At 33.6% G+C, this 27,602-nt stretch overlaps 4 protein-coding genes across 7 annotated transcripts; 1 reads left to right on the forward strand and 3 right to left on the reverse strand.

Moving 5' to 3' along the window:
- Window positions 1-3,734: 3,734 nt before the first annotated feature.
- Window positions 3,735-5,951, reverse strand: LOC118057286 (kinase-interacting family protein). Its single transcript, XM_035069811.2, has one exon. It carries the CDS (start codon window positions 4,953-4,955, stop codon window positions 3,930-3,932), a length of 1,026 nt encoding a protein of 341 aa, XP_034925702.1. The 5' UTR covers window positions 4,956-5,951; the 3' UTR covers window positions 3,735-3,929.
- A 2,974-nt stretch (window positions 5,952-8,925) lies between these two features.
- On the forward strand, window positions 8,926-12,198 carry LOC118057287 (NAC domain-containing protein 54). 2 transcript variants are annotated; one of them, XM_035069812.2, is made up of 3 exons: window positions 8,926-9,123; window positions 9,307-9,587; window positions 11,631-12,198. In XM_035069812.2, exons 1-3 carry the CDS (start codon window positions 8,967-8,969, stop codon window positions 11,922-11,924), a joined length of 732 nt encoding a protein of 243 aa, XP_034925703.1. In that variant the 5' UTR covers window positions 8,926-8,966; the 3' UTR covers window positions 11,925-12,198. The 2 variants fall into 2 exon arrangements, with proteins under 2 accessions (XP_034925703.1, XP_034925704.1); XM_035069813.2 differs by having other exon boundaries at window positions 9,307-9,584.
- A 3,082-nt stretch (window positions 12,199-15,280) lies between these two features.
- Window positions 15,281-19,194, reverse strand: LOC118057290 (uncharacterized). 2 transcript variants are annotated; one of them, XM_073404875.1, is made up of 6 exons: window positions 18,732-19,194; window positions 18,233-18,560; window positions 17,861-17,995; window positions 17,318-17,400; window positions 15,880-16,006; window positions 15,281-15,769 (listed from the first exon to the last, which is right to left on the reverse strand). In XM_073404875.1, the coding sequence occupies exons 1-6, from the start codon at window positions 18,998-19,000 to the stop codon at window positions 15,674-15,676; spliced, it is 1,038 nt and encodes a 345-aa protein (XP_073260976.1). In that variant the 5' UTR covers window positions 19,001-19,194; the 3' UTR covers window positions 15,281-15,673. The 2 variants fall into 2 exon arrangements, with proteins under 2 accessions (XP_073260976.1, XP_034925708.1); XM_035069817.2 differs by having other exon boundaries at window positions 15,880-15,985; window positions 18,732-19,193.
- Window positions 19,195-21,251: 2,057 nt separating this feature from the next.
- LOC118057289 (protein REVEILLE 7) lies at window positions 21,252-25,081 on the reverse strand. 2 transcript variants are annotated; one of them, XM_035069815.2, is made up of 7 exons: window positions 24,643-25,081; window positions 24,380-24,441; window positions 23,587-23,718; window positions 23,357-23,468; window positions 23,208-23,269; window positions 22,640-23,068; window positions 21,252-22,527 (listed from the first exon to the last, which is right to left on the reverse strand). In XM_035069815.2, exons 2-7 carry the CDS (start codon window positions 24,395-24,397, stop codon window positions 21,814-21,816), a joined length of 1,467 nt encoding a protein of 488 aa, XP_034925706.1. In that variant the 5' UTR covers window positions 24,398-24,441; window positions 24,643-25,081; the 3' UTR covers window positions 21,252-21,813. The 2 variants fall into 2 exon arrangements, with proteins under 2 accessions (XP_034925706.1, XP_034925705.1); XM_035069814.2 differs by having other exon boundaries at window positions 23,587-23,721; window positions 24,643-25,077.
- Window positions 25,082-27,602: the final 2,521 nt, after the last annotated feature.

A 27,602-nucleotide genomic window follows, 5' to 3' on the forward strand; every position in this document is an offset into this window, starting at 1 on the left:
AATTTGGCTGTCGTCGAACACGTCCTGCAATGGAAGTCGTGCGAGCTTGATCATGAGAAACAGATTCCTCATGTTCTTGAGAGTGTTCATTAGTTGCAATGGAGTGTTCATTAGTTGCAGACTCTGCTACATTGTTATCATCAGTTGCCTCGCCTTCTAAAGATTGCTCACAAGGCGCAGAATCTGCTACTGTATCTCCAGGGATGTCCCATTCAAGATCAACCATGAGTGGCTCTTGGTGATCTGCATTCCAGTCCCAAGCCTTATCTTCTTCAAACATAACGTCTCGACTGATCACTATAGTCTCAGTAGCTGGATTGAAAAGACGATATACTTTAGATTCATCACTGACTCCTAGAAGAATGCACTTCATACTTTTGTCATCAAGCTTAATCCGCTTACTATCAGGTATATAGGCGTGTGCTAAACACCCAAAAACTCTGAAATGCTCCACTGATGGTTTGGTGCCGCTCCATGCTTCTTCTAGCGTCATATTTCTTACTGCAAAAGTTGAACTTCGATTAAGAACATGAATGGTCCAGTTAACAGCTTCTGGCCAAAATGTTCTTGGAATAGCTTTCTCTGTAAGCATGCTGCGAACCATATTCATAATAGTTCGATTCTTCCTCTCCGCAATACCATTCTGCTGTGGGGTGTATGAAGCTGTTAACTGTCGTTGAATGCCAGTTGTTGTGCAAAACTCTGTGAATTCTAAGGACGTGAATTCACCCCGACGGTCTGTATGCCGTATGTACAAACCAGTTTCCTTTTCAACTTTTGCTTTGAAATTCTTGAAAACGTGAAGAGCTTCTGATTTTTCAACCAAGTAATACACCCATGTTTTCCTGCTATAGTCATCAATGAAAGAGATGAGATATCGTTTCTTACTATTTGAGATTGAATTAATTGGCCCACATATGTCTGCATGCACAAGTTGAAGAATCTGAGATGCCCTCCATGTACTCTTCTTTGGGAATGGATCACGTTGCTGCTTTCCTACCAGACATTCTTCACAGATTCTTGTGTGTGTTTGGAATGTTGGTAAACCTTTCACCATATTCTTTTGCTGAAGAAGTTTGAGACCTGTCCAGCCCAAATGCCCATATCTTCGATGCCATAAATGAGATTGATCATCTGTGGTAGTAGTGAAACACTTTTGGTCTTATGAGTGTGTGCGAGCCTGTATGATAAACATACGGTTGGCTGCCATTGTGGTCTCCCAGATCAGGCCTCTTTCTGGATGATAAATGTTGCACTTGCCCTATTTGATAACAAAAACAAGACCCTTTTCTTGCAACTGCCCAATGCTTAGTAAATTGTTTTGTAATTCTGGGACATAAAATACTCCAGTGATGAGTTGCATGATTCCATTGACTTCCATACGAACATCTCCCTTTCCTAGCACAGCCAAACTTGAGTTATTCCCCAACTTCACAGATTTACTGAAAGTATCATCCAAATCTGTGAACATCTCCTTCTTGCCACACATGTGATTGCTGCAGCCAGAGTCCAGGAACCATAATTCTTCTCTATCAACCTCATCGACATTCAAATAGGCCATTAGCAGCATTTCTTCACTGGTTGCGGCATAAAATCCTCTTGAAACATGTTCCTTCTTAGGACATTCCCATTGAAAATGTCCAAATTCATGACAATTGTAACATTCAATGTTAGACTTGTCAAAAATATTTCTGCCCCTTCCTCGTCCTCTTCCTCTGAAGCTGTGGCGACCACCTCGTCCGCCCTGTTGAACATCATGAGTGACCTTTAGAGCATGCTCTTCCCCTGTGTGTCTTCCCATCCTTTGCTCGTGTACCAACAAGCTGCTTTGTAATTCATCGATAGACAAAGTGTCAAGATCATTTAACTCTTCAATGGAGCAGACTACATAGTCAAATTTTGCAGTCATTGATCTTAAGATTTTTTCGATGATCACCACATCTCCCATCTTCTCCCCATGAATCCGCATCTTGTTGGCTATGGTGAGGGTGCGTGCAAAATAAACATTCACAGACTCTCCTTCCTTCATGTGCAGAATTTCAAACTCTTTACGAAGAGCTTGTAACTGTGCACGTTTGACGCGTGCTGTGCCTTGGTACTTCTGCTTCAATGAGTCCCAGATGTCTTTTGTAGTATCCTTCTTCAATATTGTTTCTAGGATTGATCTATCAATGGCCTGAAACAAGTAATTCTTAGCTTTCAAATCCTTTAGTTTTTGATCAGCAATGATCTTCTTCTGTTCATCAGTGAGGTTGTCCTCGTCTGCTGCAGCAGGAACTCCAGTCTCTACTAGACTCCAATATTCTTTGGAGCGCAAGAAATTTTCCATGAGCATGCACCAATGATCATAGTGCCCATCAAACTTTGGAATTGCAGGCTGCACAAAACTACTTTCAGTTGACATGGTTGATCAATGAAAATAACTTGGAAACCTGGCTCTGATACCAGATGTTGCAAACTCAGGATGAACACTCTGGGATAACAGTAAGAATAGAAAATGCTTGGAGAAAACTTCTTGTATTTGAAACAGAATAACTCTGGCTTATAAATAGCCTTACAGAATGCAACTGAATTTGAAATGTGCAGCCCACGCTTTGTAATCCTAGGAACGTGGTAAATGACTAAGTCAATTAATATCAAATGACTTATTCCTAAAGAATAGGTCTTATTAACAGAAATGGAAACAATCCTGCGATCATGGGAGCAATCCTGCAATCAAGGATAACCAACAGCTAAGAAATCTTAACAGCAAATCTTAACAATATATAGTGATACTATTGCGGTTGCTTTTTCCCCTCTAGTTAGTTTGTTGTTTTTTCTTTCTAGGCTCTCAACCCTTTTTACTATATATATATATAAAAACTATATGTTATAGTTATATAAGAAAAAAAATAATGAAGAATCTTAAAAATGGCTCTAAATGAAGAAAAAATAATCCTTCCCTCTACATCAAATTCCATAAATAATGGTGGGAATAGAGTAGCTGGTTACATATCCACACAATTTTTTTCTAGATGAAAATAAGTTGAGTGAATGGTAAGTGACAACAGTTGTCTCCGATCAACAAAACATGTGTATGATCAGTGAAAACAGTACAAATTAAAAGATTGATTTTTTATTACACACTTGAACTAGATAAGATATTTAAAATTTATTTGATATTGTGGTAGTGATTTTTTTTTATTTAAAAATACATTGAAATAATATTTTTTATTTTTAAATTTTTTTTTTGACATCAATACATCAAAACAATATAAAAATACCAAAAACTAATTAATTTAAATCAAATAAAAATAAAAATAATTAAATTTTAAAAAATTATATTTTTAAAATAAAAAAATAAATGGGCTATTAGACTATTATTTAGGCTGAAATTTTAGTTGATATAAATAAAATATTAATTAAGTAAAACCTGACTAACCTAATTAATTCAATACTAAAAATTAAATTTTATTTTATTAGTAAAAATAATTGCCTCAAGCTTCCTCCATTATCTATTAACCCGACACTATTCCGGCTAAAAGTTTTAGGACAGGCAGGGCAGGCAAGACAACTGTGATTTATTAGATGGGCCAACGTGTGAATGAATTGAAACTATAAGACAAATTTTGTCTCCGATCAACAAAACATGTGGATGATAGGCGACAACAGTTGAAATTAAAAGATTTTTTTTTTACTGGTTTTTTTTTTTAATTCAATAATATTTATTTTAATTTATTTTAATTTTCCTAAATTTATAAAACCTATATAATGAGTTCTGAAGCCAAGATCAGGATATTTCCATTCAGACTTTGTTAATTAGATTAACATTATACTTTCCATTAGGCTTAAACAGAAAACAAGACCAAAAGAGAGAACTAACGATATCAGCTGCCTGTAACTCCATCTGATGCAGAGGTGGTAGCTGTCTGGAAACTAGCCACGCCATGTCAAGGGGAGCACTGAAAGCCACACAAGAACATGTCCATGTTCTTGACCTTGCTCCACCATTTTGACCATCCACCATTCCCAACATATGCTTCATTCTTTTTCTTCAACTTCATCTTCTCCAGTTGGAAGCAACAACCCACAAAAGCCACGCCACCATCTTTGCTGCTGCTGCTGCTGCTAATTTTATCTTCCTGATGCTCCTCTTTCTTCAGCAACTGTTGATAGTACTCCTTGTTTCTCATCTCCAACCCATATATCTGCCCTTGAAGATCCTCAATTTTCCTAGTTAGCATAGAAACCCTGTGATCCTCCCTCATCTGTAACACACACCTAGCAAGTTCACCAGCTTTCCTCTTCATGAACATAGCCTCAGATGACAACCCTTTGTTTTCTTCCAATAAAGCTTGCATTTTGTACCCCAATCTAACATTCTCATTCAGTAACACTATCCTCTCTGACTCTAACACCTCAAGAAGCTTCTTTAACAACTCTACTTTCCTCCATATTGATTCTTGACCTAGCTGCTGCTTCTCCATGTCACTAAGCTGGTCTGCTAATATGTCATTCCCTACATTCTTCATTACAAGATCCGCTACAATCTCATCAATGCCAAGAACGGTATTACTTCCATCTTGAAAAGAGGTCGGTGGTTGTTGGTAAGACAGTGAGCTCTCAGCATCCCAATCGAGAAACTGGCAGCTGCTAGATCCACGACTGTCTTCTTGATCTTGATCATCATCAGAGGTGATTGACTTTGGAGAAGAGAGATGTTTGCTAAGTCTCTTGCCCTTCTCCATTCTATTGCATCTGTCCAGCAAGATTGTGTACCCATTGTACAAGTCTTGAAGCGAAGCAAGAAGTTGAGGGCGTTTCTGGTAGTACCATTCAGCTCTCTCAGCAAAACTATCACCACCTCCCATGTCTTCTTCTGATTTTAAGTACTTAAGCAACATTTTTACTCTCTCATCAGCTCCCTCTGTAAGTAACCCACCTGAGGTGTTTTGAAGTAAGGAGATGTCACCCATTTCAGCTCATAGAAATGGCTAGCCAGTCATGTGAATTGCAAGCTGTGAAAGTTGTTTGTTGGCCAAGGATGACTCTTCATACGAGTAGCATCCATATCAACATGTCATGGACCCACCCCTGCAAGGAAATTGTACAAACCCTGATCTCTCTAGCTACACTGCTACACATGGGAAGACTGACAAAAAATTGCTTATAAATGGTAACAAAAGAAAGGAACAACCATGTTTGAAATTTCAAAACAGTGGCGAAGATGGAAACTGAGCAGTGCTATTTGAACGTTTAAATCGCATTTCCCCCTTTCATTTCTGGTCCTGTAACCCTCCCATTAGAGCAACATGTGAAGTTAGGATACAAAGGTCAGCATCAAGGATGACGCCCCCTCCATCAATAAATTTTCCTAGTTTTGATCTACTCTTCTTACTTGTGGGACATGACATGGACAAAGACCCCTTTTTTGTGATGACTATATTTTCTGTAATAATTAAAAATAATCAAGGAATTTAATGCAGTTTTTTCTCCAAAGTCGATAGATGGATGCGTCGACCAGGCACACAAATTCAAACATGGAGCATAAATAAAGAAATAAATTTTGTGTTGGAGCACAGAGAGGTCTCTGTTACAAGAATCAAATGGACAATGCAACAAGGCTTTGGATTGGGTGTGTGACAGTGATGGCAGATGGGATTCCAGATCTTGCTGTAAAAAATCCAAACTTTAAACACAAACATCACGAATATAGCAGTACTGAAAACAGAAAGATAAATCACAAGTTGACAAAGGGCATCACAAGAGGATGCTTTCACAACCACACTCTTGAGTTTTCAAGTCGTAAAACCTCTTGAAATTTCTTGTGTTCAAAAAGAAAAAAGAAAGAGCTCCGAACATTTACTTATGCAACGGAAGAAAAAGGGTCTTTGGGCCTCTCTCTTCTTCTTCCATGATCTCTAACAACATCGGGGGATTTTTAGACATTGGGATTTTTTTTCTCCGATTTGAAGGGTATTCTCGGATCAACCTGTATGTTAATTGAAGCTAAATCATTTTCTATATAATTTTAAAAACACACCATTCGTATCAATCTTGTAAATTTCACAATGCTTCGAGGGGTTATTGTAATTTGCCCTTTTATGTATCATAATTTTTTTTTTTATTTGCAAGTGCAGCATGAAAAAATTAAAATAAATTGCTATTGGTTTAATGATACAATATCAGGATTATTTAGTGTGTTTAAGAGTATATTTTCATTGTGATTGTTTTTTAAAATATTTTTATTTAAAAATATATTAAAATAATTAAAAATAAAAAATAAATAAAAATTAATTTTTTAAAAAAATACTTTTAAAACTTAAAAATACAAATCTTTAAACTGGGATATGTATAATAGGATCATTATGAAATGTCCATGCTCCAAGCAACTTGAGATTAAATACCGTTGACATCAAGGGACGAAAGAAAGGACTTACGAGAGTTAAAGGTGAACTGTATTTTTATAAATTCTTAATTTTTTACAAGAGTTTTAAATTAGTATTTTTTTTATGGTTTTGATATATATAAAAATATTATTTTAATATATTTCTAAATAAAATATATTTTAAAAAAGTGTAATTTTAAATATACTATTAATACATATCCTAAAGCGTGCTTGCTATGTTGGGTGTTTAGCTTCACATTAGCTGTTCACTTATTCACAAAATGCTACTAATGTACTATAATGCTCCTAACATACCTATTATTTTGGATTTTATTAAATAATAATATAAATTATATATTAAAATTTCATTTAATAATTTTAAATTTTAAATTAAGATAATTTTTTAACATAGTATTATAGTTTTGTTGACCAAATGGTCACATAATCAAACCTTACTATCTTGATTTTAATTTAAAAAAATGAATATATAAGTTTAAATAACTTTTATTTGAAATTATATTAAAAAATAATAAAATCAATGTAGAGGGCTCCTACTCCGACCATCTTTTGATCCAACTCAGTACTGGGCTACTTTGTAATGAGTCAAGCCTAGATTGGTTCATATGAACAGACCACTTTTATATGCACTAGCCCAAAAGACTTGTTTAATCGAAACAAGAAAGAAACCCAAAAATCAAGAGCCGCCTTGTATAAAGATATTGATCGGGTTTAAGTTAAGCGTCACTTGGATAACTATTTAAGATTTTTATTTAATAAAACACTTTAAAAATAAATAAAATATATTTTTAATTATATTTTATGAAATGAAGATTGTTTAATAAAGTTATATTTGTTTGATATATATAAAAAATAAAAAAATATTTTTAAATATTTTTAAAAGTCTCATTTATAATTTTATATAAATTCCCATTCACCTTAAGCCAACAAACAACAATACGACACTTTTCTCAAGTAGTTATATCCCCTTAGCTTTTATTTTTTAAGAATGACTAATGTGGTTGATGGGAATTGGTGGATCTTATAACTACAAAAAACCTAAAAAAGGTTCGAGAATGGCTAAGTCATCAATGATCACCATTTGTTGCCCTGATCACCATGAGGAAGTGCATAAATGAGCTTTTCATGGATTGTGATCCTGGTCAAGACGTGTGGGTTTAATATGGACTTTATATCTAGGCTTGTTGGTTGTTGGGCTTGACCAATGATTAAAAATTTACTTGAAAAAACAAATAACATGAGATTTCTATGCTTAAGTTAGTAGATGATGATAAAAATAACATATGAAAATATTGATAGAAAATGTAAGTATAGAGAAGTGAAAAGATTAATAGAAAATGTAAGTATAGAGAAGTTCTGAGTTGGAGAAATTGTGTGTTGTATTTACTTTGTGATCTAAGGTATTTATAGATTTTGATAACGTTAACTCATTTCAGGAGTTGTGTGAAAATTAATTGGTGAAAATATTATTACCCACTATTAAATACAGTGTTTGGCTTATTTTTGGTGAATGTAAATGGCATGATAACTGCAAATAGTTATTGGTCAAGAAAGGAAGCTCTTAATTATATAAAATGTAATGTGTGTGTTTATATTATGCTCACAAGGAATCTTTCAATAAAAGCATAAAAAATTATGTGCTTGATAAGTTTAAAGAAGTGCTGAGTTGGAGAAATTGTATGTTGTATTTACTTTGTGACCCAAAATATTTATAGATCTTAATAACGTTATGTCACTTTAAGAATTGGGTGAAAACTAATTGGTGAAAAATGTTATTGCTCAAACATGGTGTTTGACATGTTATTGGTGAATGTAAGTTACATGATGACTACAAATAGTAATTATCAAGAAAGGACGTGTTTAATTACATAAAATATGATGTGTGTATTTATATTATGCTCACAAAAAATCTATCAGCATAAAAAATCTTGGTGCATGAAACTACTTTTAGATTTTTCTAAAAAAAAAAAAACAAAAGATATGTTAAAGAAAGGGACCATGTTGTTTGGGCTAAGCCCACACAATATGAGTATATAACCACGTTGTTTGGGTCCAAACATTGTGAAAATAATTTTTTTTTTTTTAAATTTATTCACCATCACTTATAACCCATTTTTTAAAAAATCATTATATATTTAAGCTACGTTCACCCATAGTTTACTCTAAGATTTACATGATATATGTAGTGGAGCGATTTGCATGTCCAAAATTTATCTCCACATATCTAATGTAATAGCATGCCATGAATAGCAGAACATCTACATACAAATGCTCTTGAAATAAAGCTTGTTAATTAACAGAAAAGGAATCGATAAGGAAGTACGCACGCTACACTGTTGCTTTCTTTTCGGTGGATGTTTAGAACTTGAAACAGAAGAATCAAATTTATATTTGGAGCAAGAATGACACGCCCGGCTTACAAGAAACGTTTGTCTAAGAATCTGTAAAGCGAAAGTGAAAAATGAACCAATGAGAAGGAGCCTTGCATCCTTTTTATATACGATGAGGGTAGTGGAGATCATGATAATGCAAAAGGAGTTTGCAAAGAGAGTAGTAGCTAGGTCATCGGGAAGGGAAAGAAATGTCACCGGTCGGACTGCCTCCTGGCTTTCGATTCCATCCAACCGACGAAGAACTTGTCAATTACTATCTGAAGCGTAAGATTAACGGCCAAGAGATTGAATTAGACATCATCCCTGAGGTTGATCTCTACAAATGTGAGCCCTGGGAATTAGCAGGTATATATATATATATCTATAATACTACTTCCTTTTTGTTACGTTCCATTACATTTCAGCAGCAGCATCGACGGAGCTTTGGCATTCTACCGACAGTCAAGGCCATGCTCACGTCCTTACCAGAAGAATAAAGTGACTGGTTCCATTGATCAGAACCTCTGTTGTTGTCTGTTTGTTTTGCAGAAAAATCATTCTTTCCGAGTAGAGACCCGGAGTGGTACTTCTTCGGACCCCGGGACAGGAAATACCCTAACGGGTTCAGGACTAACAGAGCAACTAGAGCTGGATACTGGAAGTCGACCGGAAAAGACAGAAGAGTGAACTGCCAGAATAGAGCCATCGGAATGAAGAAGACATTAGTTTACTACCGAGGCCGGGCTCCGCAAGGGATGCGGACCGATTGGGTAATGCACGAGTATCGGCTCGACGACAAGGAGTGTGAAGACACCTCTGGAATTCAGGTAGTTCGTGCATAGTTCAAAATTGCGTGATTCATTATATTAACGATGGCTAACAACTAGTCATTTCTTCCATGATCAGTTCTTCTCTTAGTATTTTCCTTCTGCTCCATGGGGCGAGAGGTATAATACTAGCTAGGTCTAAACCATTACAATGAGTGATTATGGACTGAATTTCTACATAATTTTTTTTTAAATATTTATATCATATACGTACATTAGATTTCTTATATTGATTCGGGTATTCATTACTCGGATATTTTTTAAAATTTAACACATATCTGAAAAAACACTACTAGCTAGGTCAATATCCATGTGTTATTACATGAAATAAGCGAGTGATCATACGTTCTGGTCTCTACATGGGGCAAATATATGTGATTGAACTAGGGTTAGGGGAGGATCACTAACAACAGTACCTTAATTATACTCTCTGCTCTATCACTGACATCGCTCAATTTTAACCAAGATTATATCGCCTCGAAATGGCTAGCTTGATCACTCTTAGTTTAGTTGCAAGCTAGGGTAGAGCTGAACCGAGCTTCTCCTCTTCCTTCTTCTTTCACTAGAGAGAACGCAGCTAGCTAGCTAGACCAGATATCACTTTCATTTTCTGTTTTTTTTCTTTTCTTTTCCCAAGGTAAAAAAGAAGAGAAAAATGTAGGACCATTGTTGGTGTTATCATCACACATTTTTCACCCTCGTCCCTTACAAGAGAGAATACCTGCAGTACTGGACTAGACTGTGTTTTATCCATGTTACTATCAATTTTCTCTTGTACCTTTTCTTTTCTCAAGAAAAAATATAGGAGCATTAATGAGTAAATCTTAAGTTAGACGATCATTACACTTTTTTATTTTCGCTAGTTGACTTGGAAAACCTAAATTTTAATGCCTCAGCAAACTGGAAAAGCAACGTTTCCTTTGCTTTCGTTTGGTTTTTTTCACCCACATCTCTTTTACGGCTAAGTACATAAAGCAAATAAAAGCATCATAATTGCCTGTTTTTTTCTTTTTTGGATAATCATAATCGCATGTTTTTATGCTTAATATTAACTGTTGAATTACAAAACCAACTAGTTTCTGTGCGAAATATTAGTAAGAACATGGTATCCTGGTAGGGTACTGGAGAATATAATGAGGCGTAAGAACATGATTTTGCATGAAAAGTTTGAAGAATTTGGGCTTTTGATTGCTAGTCTCTCACCTGTTTTACTTTAAATATTTTATGACATACAATCTCTGACACATATATTCGTTGCTTCATCCATGGAGTTAGATCCCCGAGTGACGAAGCTTGGCTTCCACTTTGTTTTTCTGTAATGAGACAAAAGTTTTATCCTTCTTATGACTCAATCCCTCCTTCCATATCTACGAGTTCTTCACTTCTTTATCTTTTTACCTTCTCCAATCCACAAGTCTAGATTCCATGACTTGTAAAATGATATTTTAAGACTATGCTAACCCAAAAAGCAGTCCTCATCACTTTCATCTTGTAAGAGTGTGTCGGCTACCTTTTACTTTATTCCAAGTGCAATCAAAATCAGCCAATTTACGTCAAAGTACCCATCTCCTACTAATTTAGGATGAACACTTGTTAATCCCAGGGTACGTAGCTAGCTTGATTTCTGATCCAACAATGTCTTCTTTCTTTTTCTTCTTCGAAAGCTTATATCTATAGTAGAATGAACACTTCCACAATGTCCTCTCGCCATATTTAACCTCGTTTGTACAAAGGGCCGGGAGCTTTTACCATTAAAAAAAAAAAGAAAAGTAAATAGAACAAAATTACGAGCTGCCATTTACTGTATACCATGCATCACCTGCTTCCTCTCTCTGATATTAATGTAGTGTGTTGCAAGAGTGAAGACTACTGATTAATGTCCAGACATGGTGAACCAGTCAAGTATTGAGGCTGACTTTGTCATGTACTAAAAGATTTCCCTCTGCGTGATAAGATAGACAGCTTTAAACTTTATTTGCTCTCTCATAATCTCCCTTGCCTTGTCTTTTGTGCTTGAACACAAGGCTTCCTTTTGTTTCCTTGCAGGATTCTTATGCATTGTGTCGTGTGTTCAAGAAAAACGGAATATGTTCTGAAATCGAAGAGCAAGCCCAATGCACAAGCACCAGTCTCTCATTAATGGAGAGCTCACCACAAGGTGTGATAAATGAGTATGAAACAATGTCGCCAGATGTTCCCATTGCATCATCGTCTTGCGTGGATCAAGAGGAAGACAAAGACGATTCATGGATGCAGTTCATTACAGACGATCCATGGTGTTCTTCCAACAATGCTATGGTTGGTGGGGAAGAAATCTCTCATGCGACCTTCACTGACTAAGCAAGTTTAATTATCAAGTGATTAGTGGTGATGAATAATTAACATGATCGAGTTGATCAATATATTTTTCTTACAATAAGGCATCGAGTACAAATTAAAATGTTAGTAAGATCATTAGAAGGTTTATTGTGTCTAATTGGTTTGATTATTTTGTCGTGGTTTTGGTCGGTGCATGGCCTCCCTCGCTAGAGCCAATTTATGAAATGGCTTCATGATGAATTTTTATTTTTATTTTTTTACCTCAATTTGAGGTGATTTGGTGTTACTTGTGGAATAAAAGGGCATTAATACTAATATTTATTTTATTTTTAATTTCTTTTTAAGAGATTATAACTTATTATTGTTATACTAGCTACATTGCTTTAATATATACTAGCTATCCATTGAGTCATTTTCATGTTATATTTACTCTTTAAAAATGAAAATTGTCTCTCAAACGAAGTTTGAAGAGGTATATTTGGTCAAAATTAAGAACCAGGCATTAGATATAAGGTATTAAAAGTGGATATTTAATTATTTCTTCTCTTTAAACTACCAAAATAATATTTTTATTAATATTATTTTTATCTCATAATGCAGCATGATATAGTATAATTTAATTACTTGAGAGACTCTACGCCCTTCCACGTGATATTGTTTATAATCCTACGGCCAATATATTTGAGTTTAGACTAAATGATTTTAGATATTTATAAATTATAAGCTTATGTGAATAATTTTATTTCCTTCTCTCTTTTCTTCTCGTTTCAAGTAACCATCATTCAATGTATATTTTTATGATTGTTTTGATGTGGTAATATTAAGAATAAATTTTAAAAAATAAAAATAAACTTATTTTAATATATTTCTAAATAAAAAACACTTTAAAATATAATCATTACTATAATTCCAAAAACTACCTAGACCCGAAATAACAGAATCATGTGATCATTTACCGGACTCAATTTTGCAAGGCACGCCCATGAAAGACCTGGGCTAGCCCATGGCAGGAAAGGTCTAACCAGTCCAAAAACGTGTGAGCAACCTACGGAGCCCAGCCCCCAATCTCTAACCTATCAGCTCAATAAAAGAGAAACCCAAATAATACCAATTATATTCAGCATACCCAGATTTTAAGTTAGTTTTTAACATAAAAAGGAGATGATGTTATGGACCCATTTTCTATCATTATATATTTTTTAAAATTAATAGATAGAAAGATAATGTTTTTTTTAATAAAATAAATTAAAAAAATAGAAGGACTGATAAATCTAATAAGAGTCTTTAATGTTGATGAAAGATCTTCTTTGTAATAAGAAAAATATAGATGCACACTAAAAAGTATTATCTGGCAATCCTTTTTCATTTTATATGTTTTTTTAACCTTATTTTCAAGTTTAATTTTACTCATTAAATATATATGATTTTTTTTCTTGTAAATAAATCATGTAAATACAACTTATTTATCTAAAAATTAAGATAAAAAAATTAAAAATAAATTAAAACAATCTTTTTGAAGTATTATAAAATTATAAAAACAATCCAAAAAATCAATTAATAATTTAAAAAAATTAAATTAATCAATTTAAAAAATAAGAAACAGTATTAATTAAAAAATAAAAATAAAAATAAAAATAAAAAAAAAGAGAAAGAAAGAAAAAGGTTAGGTGCTTCGCAAGCTAAGCCAAACAACATAGCTTATAAGAAAAGACCAAATGTAAATGGCCAGCACGCCTCACTCTTTTATTTTATTTTTAAAAGCATAGTTGCTCTTTTTCTTCTTTTTTTTTCTTTTTTTTTTTTGGTGTTTTAGAGGATGATACATTGTATGACTTGGGAGAGGATGATACATTGTATGACTATCTGCATTTTCAGTCATCTCTAGTGATTAAAAAAGTTAGAGGTGGAGCATTTCTACTTCAAAAATCTATTTTTCGACTTTTGTTTTACCTAAAAACATATCAAACGTTTTACCTAAACCATTGTTATATAAATATATCAAAATAAAATAAAACTTGAAGGGTGGTCTGGAAACATTATTCATTCACTCACAATGCACTAATGCACTGTGGACCAGAGCAATGCTTTTTCTTTTTGGATCCCTTAACTATTTCTTTCATCAATTAAATCCTTTAATTGCAAAAGTAATAACCAATTACTTTGTATTTGCTGGTTAGGGATAAAATTGTAAGAAGAATTACCAATCTAGAAAAGGCACCAACAATAGAGGGTGCGATTAAAGGTGGTACAAAAAGTTCAATTTAGTCCTTCAATTTTCAAAATTAAAACTTTTTGGTCCCTTATGTTTTTCTAAATTCAAATTTGGCACAAGATTTAATTTTTATTATTTTCCAGTCCTTGATTTTAAAAAGAGAGAACATTTTTCTAAATTCAAAAGTTGTTGTTTTCGCATATTATAACTACTAAATTGGTTGATTTTGGTGTCCAAATATTTCATTTGATAAAAATAACTTAATAGTAGTTATTTAAAATCTCAATATAACCTAAAAAAATTAGTTTCATTATAATGTTTATTTTTATGCTTATATTGATGACATTATTGTCACCAGCAATGATGCTATTGCTAACGATAACCTTATTTCTAATCTCGATTCTAAATTTGTTATCAATAATCTCGATTCTAAATTTGTTATCAAGGATCTTCAGCTACTATCCTATTTATTAGGCATTCATGTGACTAAGACAAAAGGTGACTTGCATCTATACCAAGAAAAATATGTTATTGATCTTCTACATCACATGAAAATTACTAGTGTTAAACCTGCACCAACAATACGCATATCAGGTACCAAACTCTCAAAATTATCAGGTAATCCCCTTATTGACCCTACTAAATATAGAAGCACGATATTTGATACTGACCAGACCTGATATATTCTATAGTGTTAATCAATTATGTCAATTTCTTCATTGTCCTATAAATACTCAATGTCATATTTGCCAAAAAAATGTTAAGATATCTTTAAAGTACTTCAAAATTTGAACTGGTAATTCAGATAATCGAAAATCTATCTCATCTCAGGATATTGCATTTATCTAAGCTCATGTTTGATTTCTCGGACTACCAAAAAACAATTCATGATGGCAAGATCAAGCACTAAAACTGAATATGGATCAATGACATATGAGAAAGTTATTCAAAGAACTTCTTACACCTTCACTTACAACTCCTTGTATTTGAGATGATAATATTAGTGCTTTAGCACTATCCTTTGGTGAAGATGTCTGAAGTTTTCACAATTAAAATGGTAATCCTTCTCAATATGTTTTGTTCTACCATGGAAGAGGAGTTGCCACATGAAGCTTTTCTTTCTCCACAAGGATGACCAAAATAAGTACTCTTGGACTGTCAGAAGTGTAAAATAATAATAATAATAATAATAATAATTCCTTGATGTGGTAAGGGGATGTCAAGCTCCTCCAGAAGGCTTGCCTAGCCTTCCTCTCCTGAACTCATCCCTTATTTGAAGTCTAATTTATAATCCTGACAGAAATTTGGCGCTCTACTAGACAACCTAAATGATAAATTGCACAGCATATTTTCATATATGCCAACATTACAAAACTCAGTGACCATATATGATCGTGAATAAAGACAAGTAAAGAGGGAGGCTTCCAGCGGGGAAAAAAAGAACAAAAAAAAGCAGCGGAGAAACAATAACGATGGGGAGCTCAAGCATTCTGGATAGTCACCACAGTTACTATCTCTGCCTATAAGCAACTCCAGTATCTAGCTGCCACAGGATAGCCTAAAATGAAGCACTTTTGCCAACCTTCCATTGTTCAAAATCTGCAGAACTTATCATGAAGGAACTGGCATTTCGATGTCCACCACCACCAAATTCCTGTAATTGAGCCATAAAATACATTTCAGCACTTTGAACAAACACGAGTAAATAATACCCTGTTTGTTAGGGGAAAAAAAACAGGAGAGCAGAATCACTAGAAAAATGACCTCTGAGATGGGTGTTGTGTCTTCGCTATCCACACTCCTAAGGCTGATTTTCAGCATCTCATCATTTTCAAGCTCTGGTACTCTATATACAATGGCTCCAATTCCCCTACACAAGAAAAGATAGGCACTACGATGTGTAAAATAAAAGATGCACACATTTGGCACCTTGCTTGACAAAGCTGGACTGCTTCCACAGTCCAGCAAGTTTTCATCAAATTTGCACATACAAGCTTGCAGGTTACTTGATTTGATTTTAAGCCTGCTAACTAGTCTCTGTGTCAACTGTCAAGTTTTCTCGAACTTGGTAGCCGTTGAATGTCATCATTCAAGTTGGAACTACACATAGTAAACAGCAAGGAGCCCAATATAAAAAATGCTTCTTTTTGTCATCATGGCAGGGGTTACGTTTTGTTTTGTTGTTTTGATGAGATAACACCAGGTACTGGAGGCTGTTCAGCCTCTGTTGGGGGCACGAGTTTTGGGTTTCCTAAGGGTAATTACAACATAGGATACCCAACACTCCTAAATCATTACAACGTGATAGAAATATCATTTTCCCAGTATCCATGATATTTTCAATAAAAGGGTATCTTTCCTTTCTGTTTTACCCTCTGTTTATAATAGAGAAATAAATTTTTATCATATAGAAGAACAGAAAATGACATGTTCTGAAGTCTGAACCTTACATTAATGCATACAATGATCATGCAAGGATTTCCAGGCAAAACATTGCATGTTTTACAATGGGAGCATGGGACTACTTGTACAGTTTGAATAAGTATTTTAAGCCTACTTGGGATTCAGGGGTATTAAAGATCTATAAATATGCATGCAATCTATGTTTTTTGTTCATTTTTTCTAGAACATAAAGATGAATAAGAATTTATTTGTTATGCTTTAATGCTTTCTTTCTTTGAAGAAGTGATTTATTTACCCTATCATTGCAGCTCTAGTAGTTAGTTGATTTTGTTTATTTCTTAAATTTTAAATCTCAATTTCAATTCCTAAATCCCCTGAATTTTAATCACCCAAGAATTTTCCTCTATCAACATTGACCAGATTTTCTTCAGAGAGATGAGTGCATCCAACATGTTTTGATGTATTAAAAATGGAATAAAAGAATCCGGTGACTATTAACACATGCATGCATCTCTGATGAAGAAATATACCTTATTTAGACTAAGCTTTTATAGATATTGAGTTCAATACTAAAGACATGGATGCTATGAGGAAATATAGATAATGCTCTTACAACCCTGAAGTTGTTTGGATTCTCTTATTCCTAAGGAATGGTATGATAATGACAGTGAACCACCACAAACACACATAATATAAAGCTTTTAATTAATTGAAAACAAATTGACATGCAAGCGAACAGAATAAAAGGCAAAGAAGTGCGGGTACAAATGAATTGCTTTGACTAATAACTATCACTAACCTCAACTTCAGATTACGACTCTTAGTAGCTAACTGGTGTCCTAATTCACTCCTTAACTCTGAAACTGAATCGGCATTAACAGCCTGAAAGTAGGATAATGAAATTAGAACTTCCTTTTCACTTTCTTTCCATTTCCAAGAACCATCAAAATGGAACTTAGAAGTGTGCAGAAAGAATTAGGACATAAATACAAAATAATGTTCACTATGGCCAAATTCCCATTACACAAGTTTTTTCCGTGGTTCATTTTATTTAAAGCCTAATAACCATATAAATAGAGAATAACTTTGTTAAAAGGAAAATCAATTTTTAGAAGTTTCACTAGGAAACTCAAAAACTTAATAACAGGGATTTGATACTGACTTCGCAGTACAAGGTAACACTGATTGCAACCTTAAAATAAAACTGAACCTAACTGAGTATTAACAGATTTTGGATAAATTCCAGGGATGAAAGTGGACTTGGCGATTAAATGTTTAAAATAATAAGTATATTTTCTATATGCAGAACCAAACCAATAAAAAGAGTAATTGGGAAGAGTACCAGGCAACTTCCAAAGGCTCCACCTCCAAGTGCAATTTCATATGACTGATCAAGGGTGTCATCTATTAACTTTTGCTTGACTGATAAACTCACTATGCCTTGACTGATGACAGACTCCAGACTCAATGACAGCAACTGCAGAATTAAACAAAACATCACTGATTTACATCTCAAGAACAACTATAAAGATAACATAAGTGTTAATCATAAGAGGCAAATGCACGCCCCATGACGCGAGCGCGCACCGTGTAACTGATTTATGTTGAACTTTCATTGCACAGAAAAAGCAATGGAACTTCGGTTTTTATTTTCTAATGATAATTCAAGAATTATATATTTAATAAACAGAAAGAGGAGAAGAGAAATGGGCACCTGGTCGAACAAGGAGGGGTTCAATTGGGCATTGAATTCAAGGTTCGAATCTTTCAAACCACTACTAAAAGCTTTGCTATTTTCAAGTCTCCATCTCCAAAGATCCCCATCTTCTATATACTCAAATACCCGTCTAACACGATCAAATTCAGCGATTATCTCATCATAATTGTTCTTACCACTCTCTAAAAGCTTATGCTTGAAATAATCAAAAGCAATAGTAGCCCCACTCCTTTCCATATCTATAACTTTACTCACATTCTCTCCCTCAAAACTTCTACCACCTAACGCCTCCATTGCTGTTTTGTGATGATCCAATATAACCACCCTGAAGAACACAAAAACCCAAAATCCAAACATGAGCTCAATCTACCTAAGACCAACCCAAATCAATAAATTGATTATTAAATTAATCCATGAAACATAAAAACACACTCACACAAAAAAAAAAAAAAGACTGGCACCAAAAACAATCAAGAAAAAAAGAGGCTTTTAAGACCTGGGAACTTCGGAGGAGAGTTGTTGGACAAAACCAGAAGGCCCCACGAAATCAAGAAGGTAGACATGACTGAATTGATGGAGAGGAAGTTGGTCTGGCTTGATGGGGCTGTAGACAGTGTTTGGAAAGAAAATAGCGGGAAGAGAAGTGGCTTTGAAGTAAAGGTGAGCTGCTAATGCAGCAAAAGCACCATCTGGGCATGGATAGTGGTATAGTACTGCTGCTGATTTTTTAATTGAATTATTGTTGGCTACACTTAGAGAAGCCATGATGGCGGCCGCCACTTTGAGAAAGGTTTCAAGGTGGTTTTCTTGGATTTTGAGGCTTCCAAGCACTATTTCAAGGAGTTTAACGAGGGTTAGGCACTCAACCCATCATTATTTTGATAGTTTGGAGAAAGTAAGGTTTTTGCTTTTTCACTGCTAAGATTTTTTGATGATTTCTGAAATGGGAACTCATCATCTTTATTTTCTACATATTTTAGATAATGGGCTTTTTAAAAGTACAGTTTTTTTTTAATGTATTTTTTTATTTAAAAATATATTAAAATAATATTTTTTTAATTTCATTTTATTTTAACTACGTATATTAAAATAATAAAAACTAAAAAATATATTACTTTGAAATTTTTTTTAAAAAAAATTGCATATTAATCCACTTATGATGATCTTTTTAATATAGTATTCAATGAAGTTGCAATCTATTTATTTTTATATTATAGTCACCGCTTATTATGACCAGTTTATTTTTAATATTATAGTTCCTATCATTATGACCAACTTATCTTATTACAATAATTAATCTCTATTCGGACAACCAACTTTAATTTGTATAATTAGTTTTTGTTCATACAATTGACTATAATTTATATAAATTTTCATAATCTATTTCGAGATTCATAAGAAAGTTTTAACATAAACATTTCTTTAAGTAAAAAAGTGAGGTGATGGTGCCTACCTGGTACTTTGATAAGCATCCTGAAATTAGCACCCAAATTATTTCATTTCATTGTTCTTAATTATTTAAATACATCATCATCCTTTTTCATACTACTAATTTGTATCTCGAATAAAATTTCATATTTTTCCATATATTCAACTTGCATTTAACATATAATTTTATTTTCCTTACTACACATTCAACATATATTTTCTCATTGTATTAACTTGCATTTAACAATTTCACATTTCTTACAATCATTATACATCCTACATATATTTTATCATTTTACTAACTTGTCAAACAGGACCCAAGTACTTAGAGGGTGTTTGGCATTGTGATAGAAAAATATTTTTTAATTTTTTTAAAAAATTAATATGTTTTTTATGTTTTCAAATCATTTTGATATGTTGATCTCAAAAATAATTTTTAAAAAATAAAAAAAATATTATTGACATGCTTTTCTAAATAAAAAGCAACAGCAACCACACTTCTAAACACACTCTTAACTATTTACATTACAAACTTTTAATCAATTTTTAAACATAAACAACATCATTATAAACACTAAACATTTACAGACTTCCAATAATTTTCATACTTTCATTTTCTCACATTTAACAAACATAGATCAATGCTCCAACATTTTATTCTACATAATCACAATCAATATGGGTGATGCAGATGGTCTTATGATCCTGTCGACCATCATTGTCTGCAACTTAGGGTCTCAGTTTGCTCTCTGGACCTAATGTCGACCCTCCATAGGCCTTTTATTGCAAAATGCCAGGATTTCCTTCTAGTAATTTTCAATTAATATTTTCCTTTGTTCCTTCTTTTTCACAAATGTGAGATGGCTTGAAACGCTTTTAAGATTTTGAATCACTCCCCTACAGTTTTGAAGAGCTAGTCACTGCTTGCTATTATGGGGGTTAATCATCAAACATAGCTAAGATATGCTGTACCAATTTATCATAATTCTTATTTGTGGATAACAGGAAAAAAAAAAAAAAAAAAGTTATCTTGGGACTTTCAATAGATTGTATAAATCTGTGAATCTACCTATTTGGGATCTCAATTTTATGTAAATCTGTCTTTCGTTAGATATGGAAAAAGCTTGAATTCAGGTTTCATTTTTATGCATGGCCTATCAGGGCTGGTGGCAGTCTTTCTGCGGCCAATTGTCACCACCACCCACCACCTCCTTTTCAACCAGCAGAAATCGTCAACTGGTGAATGCAAAGTCTTAAGAAATGGCAAAGGAAGTGTTTCAAAATGATTAGAACATGATGTACCATTCATTGGGATGCATGCTCTTACCATGAGACATCTTTGATTGAACTGGGTTTAGCAGCTAAGTATACAATCATAGAAATATGAGTTCCAGCGAAGTCAAGAAACATCACTTCCACAGAGAGATCTAACGTTGAACTAGTCAAAAAAAGATATGTCAAATGCGATTGGAAAAATGGCATCACCTTTCTCCACTGATCAATGTAAATGGCACTGGTTCATGCGCCTTCTGTAATTCACATTCCCTTCGACCATCCATTAATTTGTCAATGAAAACAGGCAATATCATGAAATCTTAAAAACAGTGTTTCTAATAGAATTGGATTGGAGAATCGAGTTTGGATTACATAAGCTGCTGCTAAAAAGGGGTATTTCTACCGGTACATACAAGAGTACAATTAAGTACAAAAACAATACGAAACAATTGCAATAGCGAGTAATGAGCCACTAGCACTTTCAATAGCAATGGACGACAATGAACATCTTTATCATCTGGAGAGACTTTTAAATTCTGGAAAATGAACAAGAATGGTTAAACCTGAGTGTTCTATTTTTCTCCTCGAAGAACATCCAGAAGCACCCTATTGTTCAACTTCTGAAACAATGGACATGAAACTGCGCCAGTATGCTGCAATCAATGAGGACCCTCAGCATTCTCAAATGTGCTAGAACATATGGTAACTTGAAGGGATCTTGGTAGAGAAATTGAAAGAAAAAAAAGATATTCTAAGTGTATTTACTAAAATATTCGTCAGTGATCATCTTAAATACTCTACAGCATCCTCATCCAATCTAAGCCAGCTCTTTAACCCGACTACGAGTAGGTTAATAGAGTTAAGGAAGGGGGATACTACGAGCATACTCGAGCTCTTTGTCGCTCTCGCTCTTCATATACAATCACCGTTGACTTAACATCTCTCTCTCCTAAACATCTTTTGTATGGCACAAAACCCCTCGTACACTTCTGGAGGCTGGATTTTACCTCAACAGAAGGTTGTCGACATTGAGAATCAACAACATCCAAACTCTTCTCTACATTCTCCAATTCACCAACTGATCCAGCATTCGAACCAGTACAAGATCTTTCATAAAGAATTTCCTTTTCTGCTGACCTTTCTGGCATATAAGAAGGTGTGGGTGTGTGTGGGGAGGTATGGTCATATGATGTGGGGGGTAAGAATGACACACCATTGCCAAAAAACCACCATGGTATGGAAGGGTTAGTTGCAAAATAGTTGGCAGTCCCTCTCTGTAGTTCTGTGCATTCAAAAACTGACGCTGGAGATGGCAACTGATTCTGATCACTATTTTCCATTCCAAGTGATAACTCTATCTCTGATTGTTTCAGCAGCAGTGTCTGAGCAGGCTTCTCTTTGTCAGTATCAGCATTGTCTTGATTCTCATTGGATGTCATGGACAAAACAAGTTCTGCACCTGGAGGAGATTTTTTATGTGAAGCTGCTACCATGACTGTCATTCCAAAAAGCTTTATACTGGTGGAAGACGCTTCTTTGGTGGCATCACCTTCAGCACATACAGTGTCATCTGAACCCAACTCAAATTTCTGAACATGAAAGTACAATAATGAAATTAGAGTTAGAAACCTAGCAAGGATATGGGCTTAATATAGGAAACAACCGAAAACTAAGGTGAATTTGACAGGATATTCATCTTACCTTGGACAAAAATTTCTCCAGGGGTGAACAAGACATTTCAATCAATGAGAAAGTTTCTTTTTCCTCTTCTCTGGATGAATTTGATGTTAAATGCTCAGCTTCTTTTGCACTAGGTGATAAACTAATAGAATGTATGTCAGTGGTACATGAGGTAGGAGAAGGGCATGCGTTATGCTGCTCTGAAAGGGCAGTTCCCAAAGTATCTGAAGCCAATGCAGATAAAACAGAGGTGGGAGATAGGTTTTCTTTTTCTGATGCTGATGAATTAGGGGATGGAGATCCATCCAATTGACTAGATGCTGGTGTTCCTTTGCAGATGTCAACTGATTTACGAGGATAAGGATGTGCAGGTTTCCTCTTTGGTCGAGGAGGGGGTATCTCAATTGGTTTGAGTGAGCTCTCATTACTGCCACTTGACTCCCAAACCACCTGACATCAAGAAGAGAAATGATGTTAATATGAAAGCCACTCAAATCAAATAAACCCGCTGAAGATTGCTTGCACTCCATGCGGTCTTAAAGGATAATGAATGGTAGATAAGCTGGTAACTTGATCACAAGAACCAGACCTTGGAGAAAATTTTTTGAGCATGGCTTCGAATTTGAACAGCAGTTTTGGTGCCCACATGCTCTGCATGAAGATAAGAGCAACTTCATCGTATCGCAACATATCAGAAAAGCTTCAAATCACAATAATATGACCTTATATTACACTTACCTTGAATTTTACGCCAGCCACGACCATACAGCTTTAAAGCTTCCAGGAATCTCTGGTGCTCTTCTTCTGTCCATTTTTCCCTTTGTTTCGTAATAGTGTAAGGCTTCCTCACCTATTGAAATAGAGAGGAAATTCCAAAACCATGAACAGAGGAAAATGGAAGAGGCAGTCATTGAATAATCACATCAGAAAGACGAGCATGATCGTCCCACAATAGGAAAGAATGGAACCTTGGGAATATTGTCACTCCCAAATGAGTGCAGCTCATTCAGCTGGAGAACAATTTCAGATTGTTCACTGCCATTGGTACAGCAATCACTTGCTTTACCAAAGGAGTTTCGCTTTGTGCCTTCAATTCGCTCCTCCTGTATCCAATCAAAAGTATTAGCCAAATAGTTCTCCTTACACTAGCAAGAAATTATTCATAAATTCCCATTGGAAGGAAATAGAAAACACAGCGAGTGAACACAAAATGGATGACACCATTTCCCCAACCTTTTATTCAAAATGGTAATAGCATTATGTAAATAAATAAATTATGCGCCTCTCTCAGTTACTAGTTCCTCACACCCAGAACCTGAATGGCTGAATCACTGTAACCATTGCCAGTCAACTTACAGACGCTATATATCAAATGTATCCATAATTTTCTCATAGGACTCCACTTCGGTGCTACCGAAACCGCACAGCTACATTCTTTTTCTTTTTTTTAACCACTCAAAATCTTAAATTACCATCTTCTAAACTCAATGCAAAAACATGGCTTGACACAAAGCTTCTGATGGAGTCATACACTAATCAGTAATTAAAAAAAAGGACAGGTGTAATTATTCATTTGCCATTTACAGCATCATAAAGAAACCCATTTCAAGTTTAAAATAACCCAGTTAATAAATGTAAAAAGGGCATAAAATTAACTCATAAAAAAGAAAACAGAAAAAAAATTTTCCATAAGTGATGACAAAAAAACTTAGCATCTTAAATTCAAGTAAACATGCATAAAAGAAACAAGAAAGTATGTACCTTAGCAGCAGCAGCCATTGAAATGGGTTTTCTTTCTTGGATCGGTAAGAAATAAAAATCCCCTGAACATTAATGTCATTGATCAACATCATCACCATCATCAACTAAATCAAAAAACACTGTAAAAACCCACTAGATTTTAATTTTCTTTTAGCTTACTAATTCCAAATATCTAACACGACCAGATATTTTTTGCTGCTACAGTACAGTACAAAATAATTTTGTTTTAGTCAAGGAAAGAATCAGATCAAAAACAAACTTACCAGAACAAGAAAATAAAAAAATAATCCGATTCCAATCCCCGGCAACTGAAACTGAACACTTTCAGTTCAGTTCAGTTCAGTCCTGTCCTGTCTAGGCTAGTAACAGCAAACAAGAAAATTAAAGAAAAACAGTAAGGAATCAGATTCCGAGGAATTAGTTTCCTTGGAATCTGATGATCAGAAAAGCTGTGTTGAAAATGTAAGTGAAGAGAGAAGGCAACAGAGAAATTAAATGATGAAAACAGGGAAGGAAAGCAAAGCAAAGCAAAGGAAAAGGTGCCGGTGCCACGTCAGTTAATAAAAAATAATTTTCGTGGAAAATTCGAGAAGGGACATTGGAGCTCTTGTGGCTCAAATTCAACAACGCGTGTTGTTAGGATTTTTTTATTTTTATTTTTATGGGTCTTGGAAGATTATGGTAATAAAAATGTGGGGCTGTTAATTAATTCGCAAATCAGAGTTTTTTTTTTAAGATTCTGTTTATCTATTGGGACTTGGGAGGAGGAAGGAGAAACCACTCCTTATCCATTATTTCTCTGAGATTTTCTCTTAAGAAGATTGTGATTTGTGCGTTGCTGTATAAAAGATTCTTTTAATTTCTAAGTAATTGTAGATTTTTTCCTGCATTAGCATAGCATAGTATGCAAATTTATTTTTCAAACTAGTATATTTAAGAAAATAATTTTCATTTTAGCACAGAAACAATGATTTCATATATATATATATACTAATAAAATATTGGTTTAGCGATTAAAACACTGATATATCACTATAAGGATAAAAATACAAGTTTGATATCTAAAAGCGCACTTATTGAGAAAAACAGCCACAAACCTCGAAAAAAACTAATCTTATCTTTTAAAAGGATATAAAAATACCTGAATAAAAACAATATATATATACACATACTATTTGTGTGATATATAATAAATTTACAAGTAGCATTACTTGTAGCTTTTGACTCTTTTATATTAAAAAGTTTATTTGATATATTAAAAAAGATTATATTATTATTTATAAGATATAAATAAGATTTTTATTTCATTTTAAAAAATTAATTCATACATGTCGATTTATTATCTATTAGAGTATGAAACTTATAATTATCTGGATATCATGTTGGCTGACACATAATATAACAATTGGGACTTGTAAGTGACCTTCGAATTATTTTTACCAAGATAGAAAGATTAACAAAGTGAATCACTTAGGATTTGACAATAATCTCACTAAAAAATCATAATCATGTTAAAAAAAAAAAGTAGATCTATTCAAAGGATGATCCACTGGTCCAACAAAATGATAGATGGTAGGGCTGTAATACACCACATACACTGTCCCACTGAATAACTATATGGTCAGAAAAGATATCTATTAAATAAAAAAAACAGCTATCTATGTCTCTAAATACAAAAGAAAAGAGAATACCTTAGAGAGAAAGACAAATGGGGAGACACTGAGGGCTGTTGGGAATGTTACATCATAAAGATATGATTCCTAGGAGGAGATTTTTCTTTTCATGCAGGAAAGTTTAAGAAATTGTTTTTTTAAAGTGTATTTTATGTTAAAATATATTAAAATAATATTTTTTTAAAATCAGTGTGTTAAAGAATTATCTCAACCCATTAACTTAAGTTGTTAGATGAGGTTCTAGGATATGATATATATTATTCTCTAAAATATCCCCTCAAGTAAAAGCTCTTTAGGCTTGAAAATTGCGCAAGCTCACTTTACCTTATGTTTAATTTTTTATCAAATAAATGAGGATAGTGAGATTCGAATTTGCGACCGCTTAGTTATAAAGGCTCTGATACCATGTCAAAGAATCATCTTAACTCAATAACTTAAGCTGTTAGATGAGGTTCTGGGATATAATTTACATTATTCTCTAAAATAGCATATCAAAACGATCCAAAACATGCAAAAAAATTATATTTTAGCAAAAAAAATTAATTTTTTTGAAAATATCGGTTGGCCTGCATTTCCAAACACTCCTTTTATATTAAAATGATTTTTAATAATGTTGTAGTGTTTGTTTTTAAAAATATTTTTTATTTTAAAAAATATTAAAATAATATTTAATTTTTTTAAAAAAAATATTTTTAATATCAGAATATTATATCAATCTAAAATACTAAAACAAAATTAATTTAAAAAGATATTCAAATTTTAATAAAAAAAAAGTTAAAAATCACTCTTAATTAGGATGTAAGATAGCTGCCGGACACTACAGTAATTTCCCTTGGCGCTTTTTCTAAACCATTCATCTTCCTTCTTTTGTTTACCGTATACGCTAATCCTAGTATTATTATTATTATTATTATTATTATTTCTTTTCTTTTTTTTTCTAAAATCCTATTATACTACATTGATTTTATGTATTGTATTTTACCGTTTACCGTACAGACTTGGCTCTACTATCATATATTTGGATGTAATGACCAGTAAAGTATGTGAGATTTAAAAATAGTTACTGTAATAGTGTATTTTTAATTTCTACATCTAAATAAAAATATTATTTTAATAAATTTACAAATTAAAAAAAATACATTTTAAAAAACATTCTGGTGCCTGAAATTGCATGAATCGGTACTTGCTATGGTGGCTAGGCTTGCAATCATTGTGTTCAACTACCCAGCTGTTTTGTAGTAAAAAGATATCTGCACTCCATAAGATCACATGGAGGTCCTGAAAAGCTTACATGGCATTGCCTTGAGATTGGAAAGAGATTCAATTCTGATTGTATTTTTCACAAATATCTGGGAGCCATGATTTTGATTCTTCAAGATCAGCCGAGCTGGGCAAGCCCATCTGATTTCTTTTGATCCTCTCTTCAAAGCCAGCATTGCATTTATTTCACATCATCATCCAATAAAATTTGGCTAAATTTGAACTGAATTTTTAAATAAATAAATAATGTTTAAGAATTGAAATAAAGGTAAACAAACATATATATATAT

This window comes from Populus alba, chromosome 15 (genome assembly GCF_005239225.2).
Source record: "Populus alba chromosome 15, ASM523922v2, whole genome shotgun sequence".
In the NCBI taxonomy this organism is placed as follows: Eukaryota; Viridiplantae; Streptophyta; class Magnoliopsida; order Malpighiales; family Salicaceae; genus Populus; species Populus alba.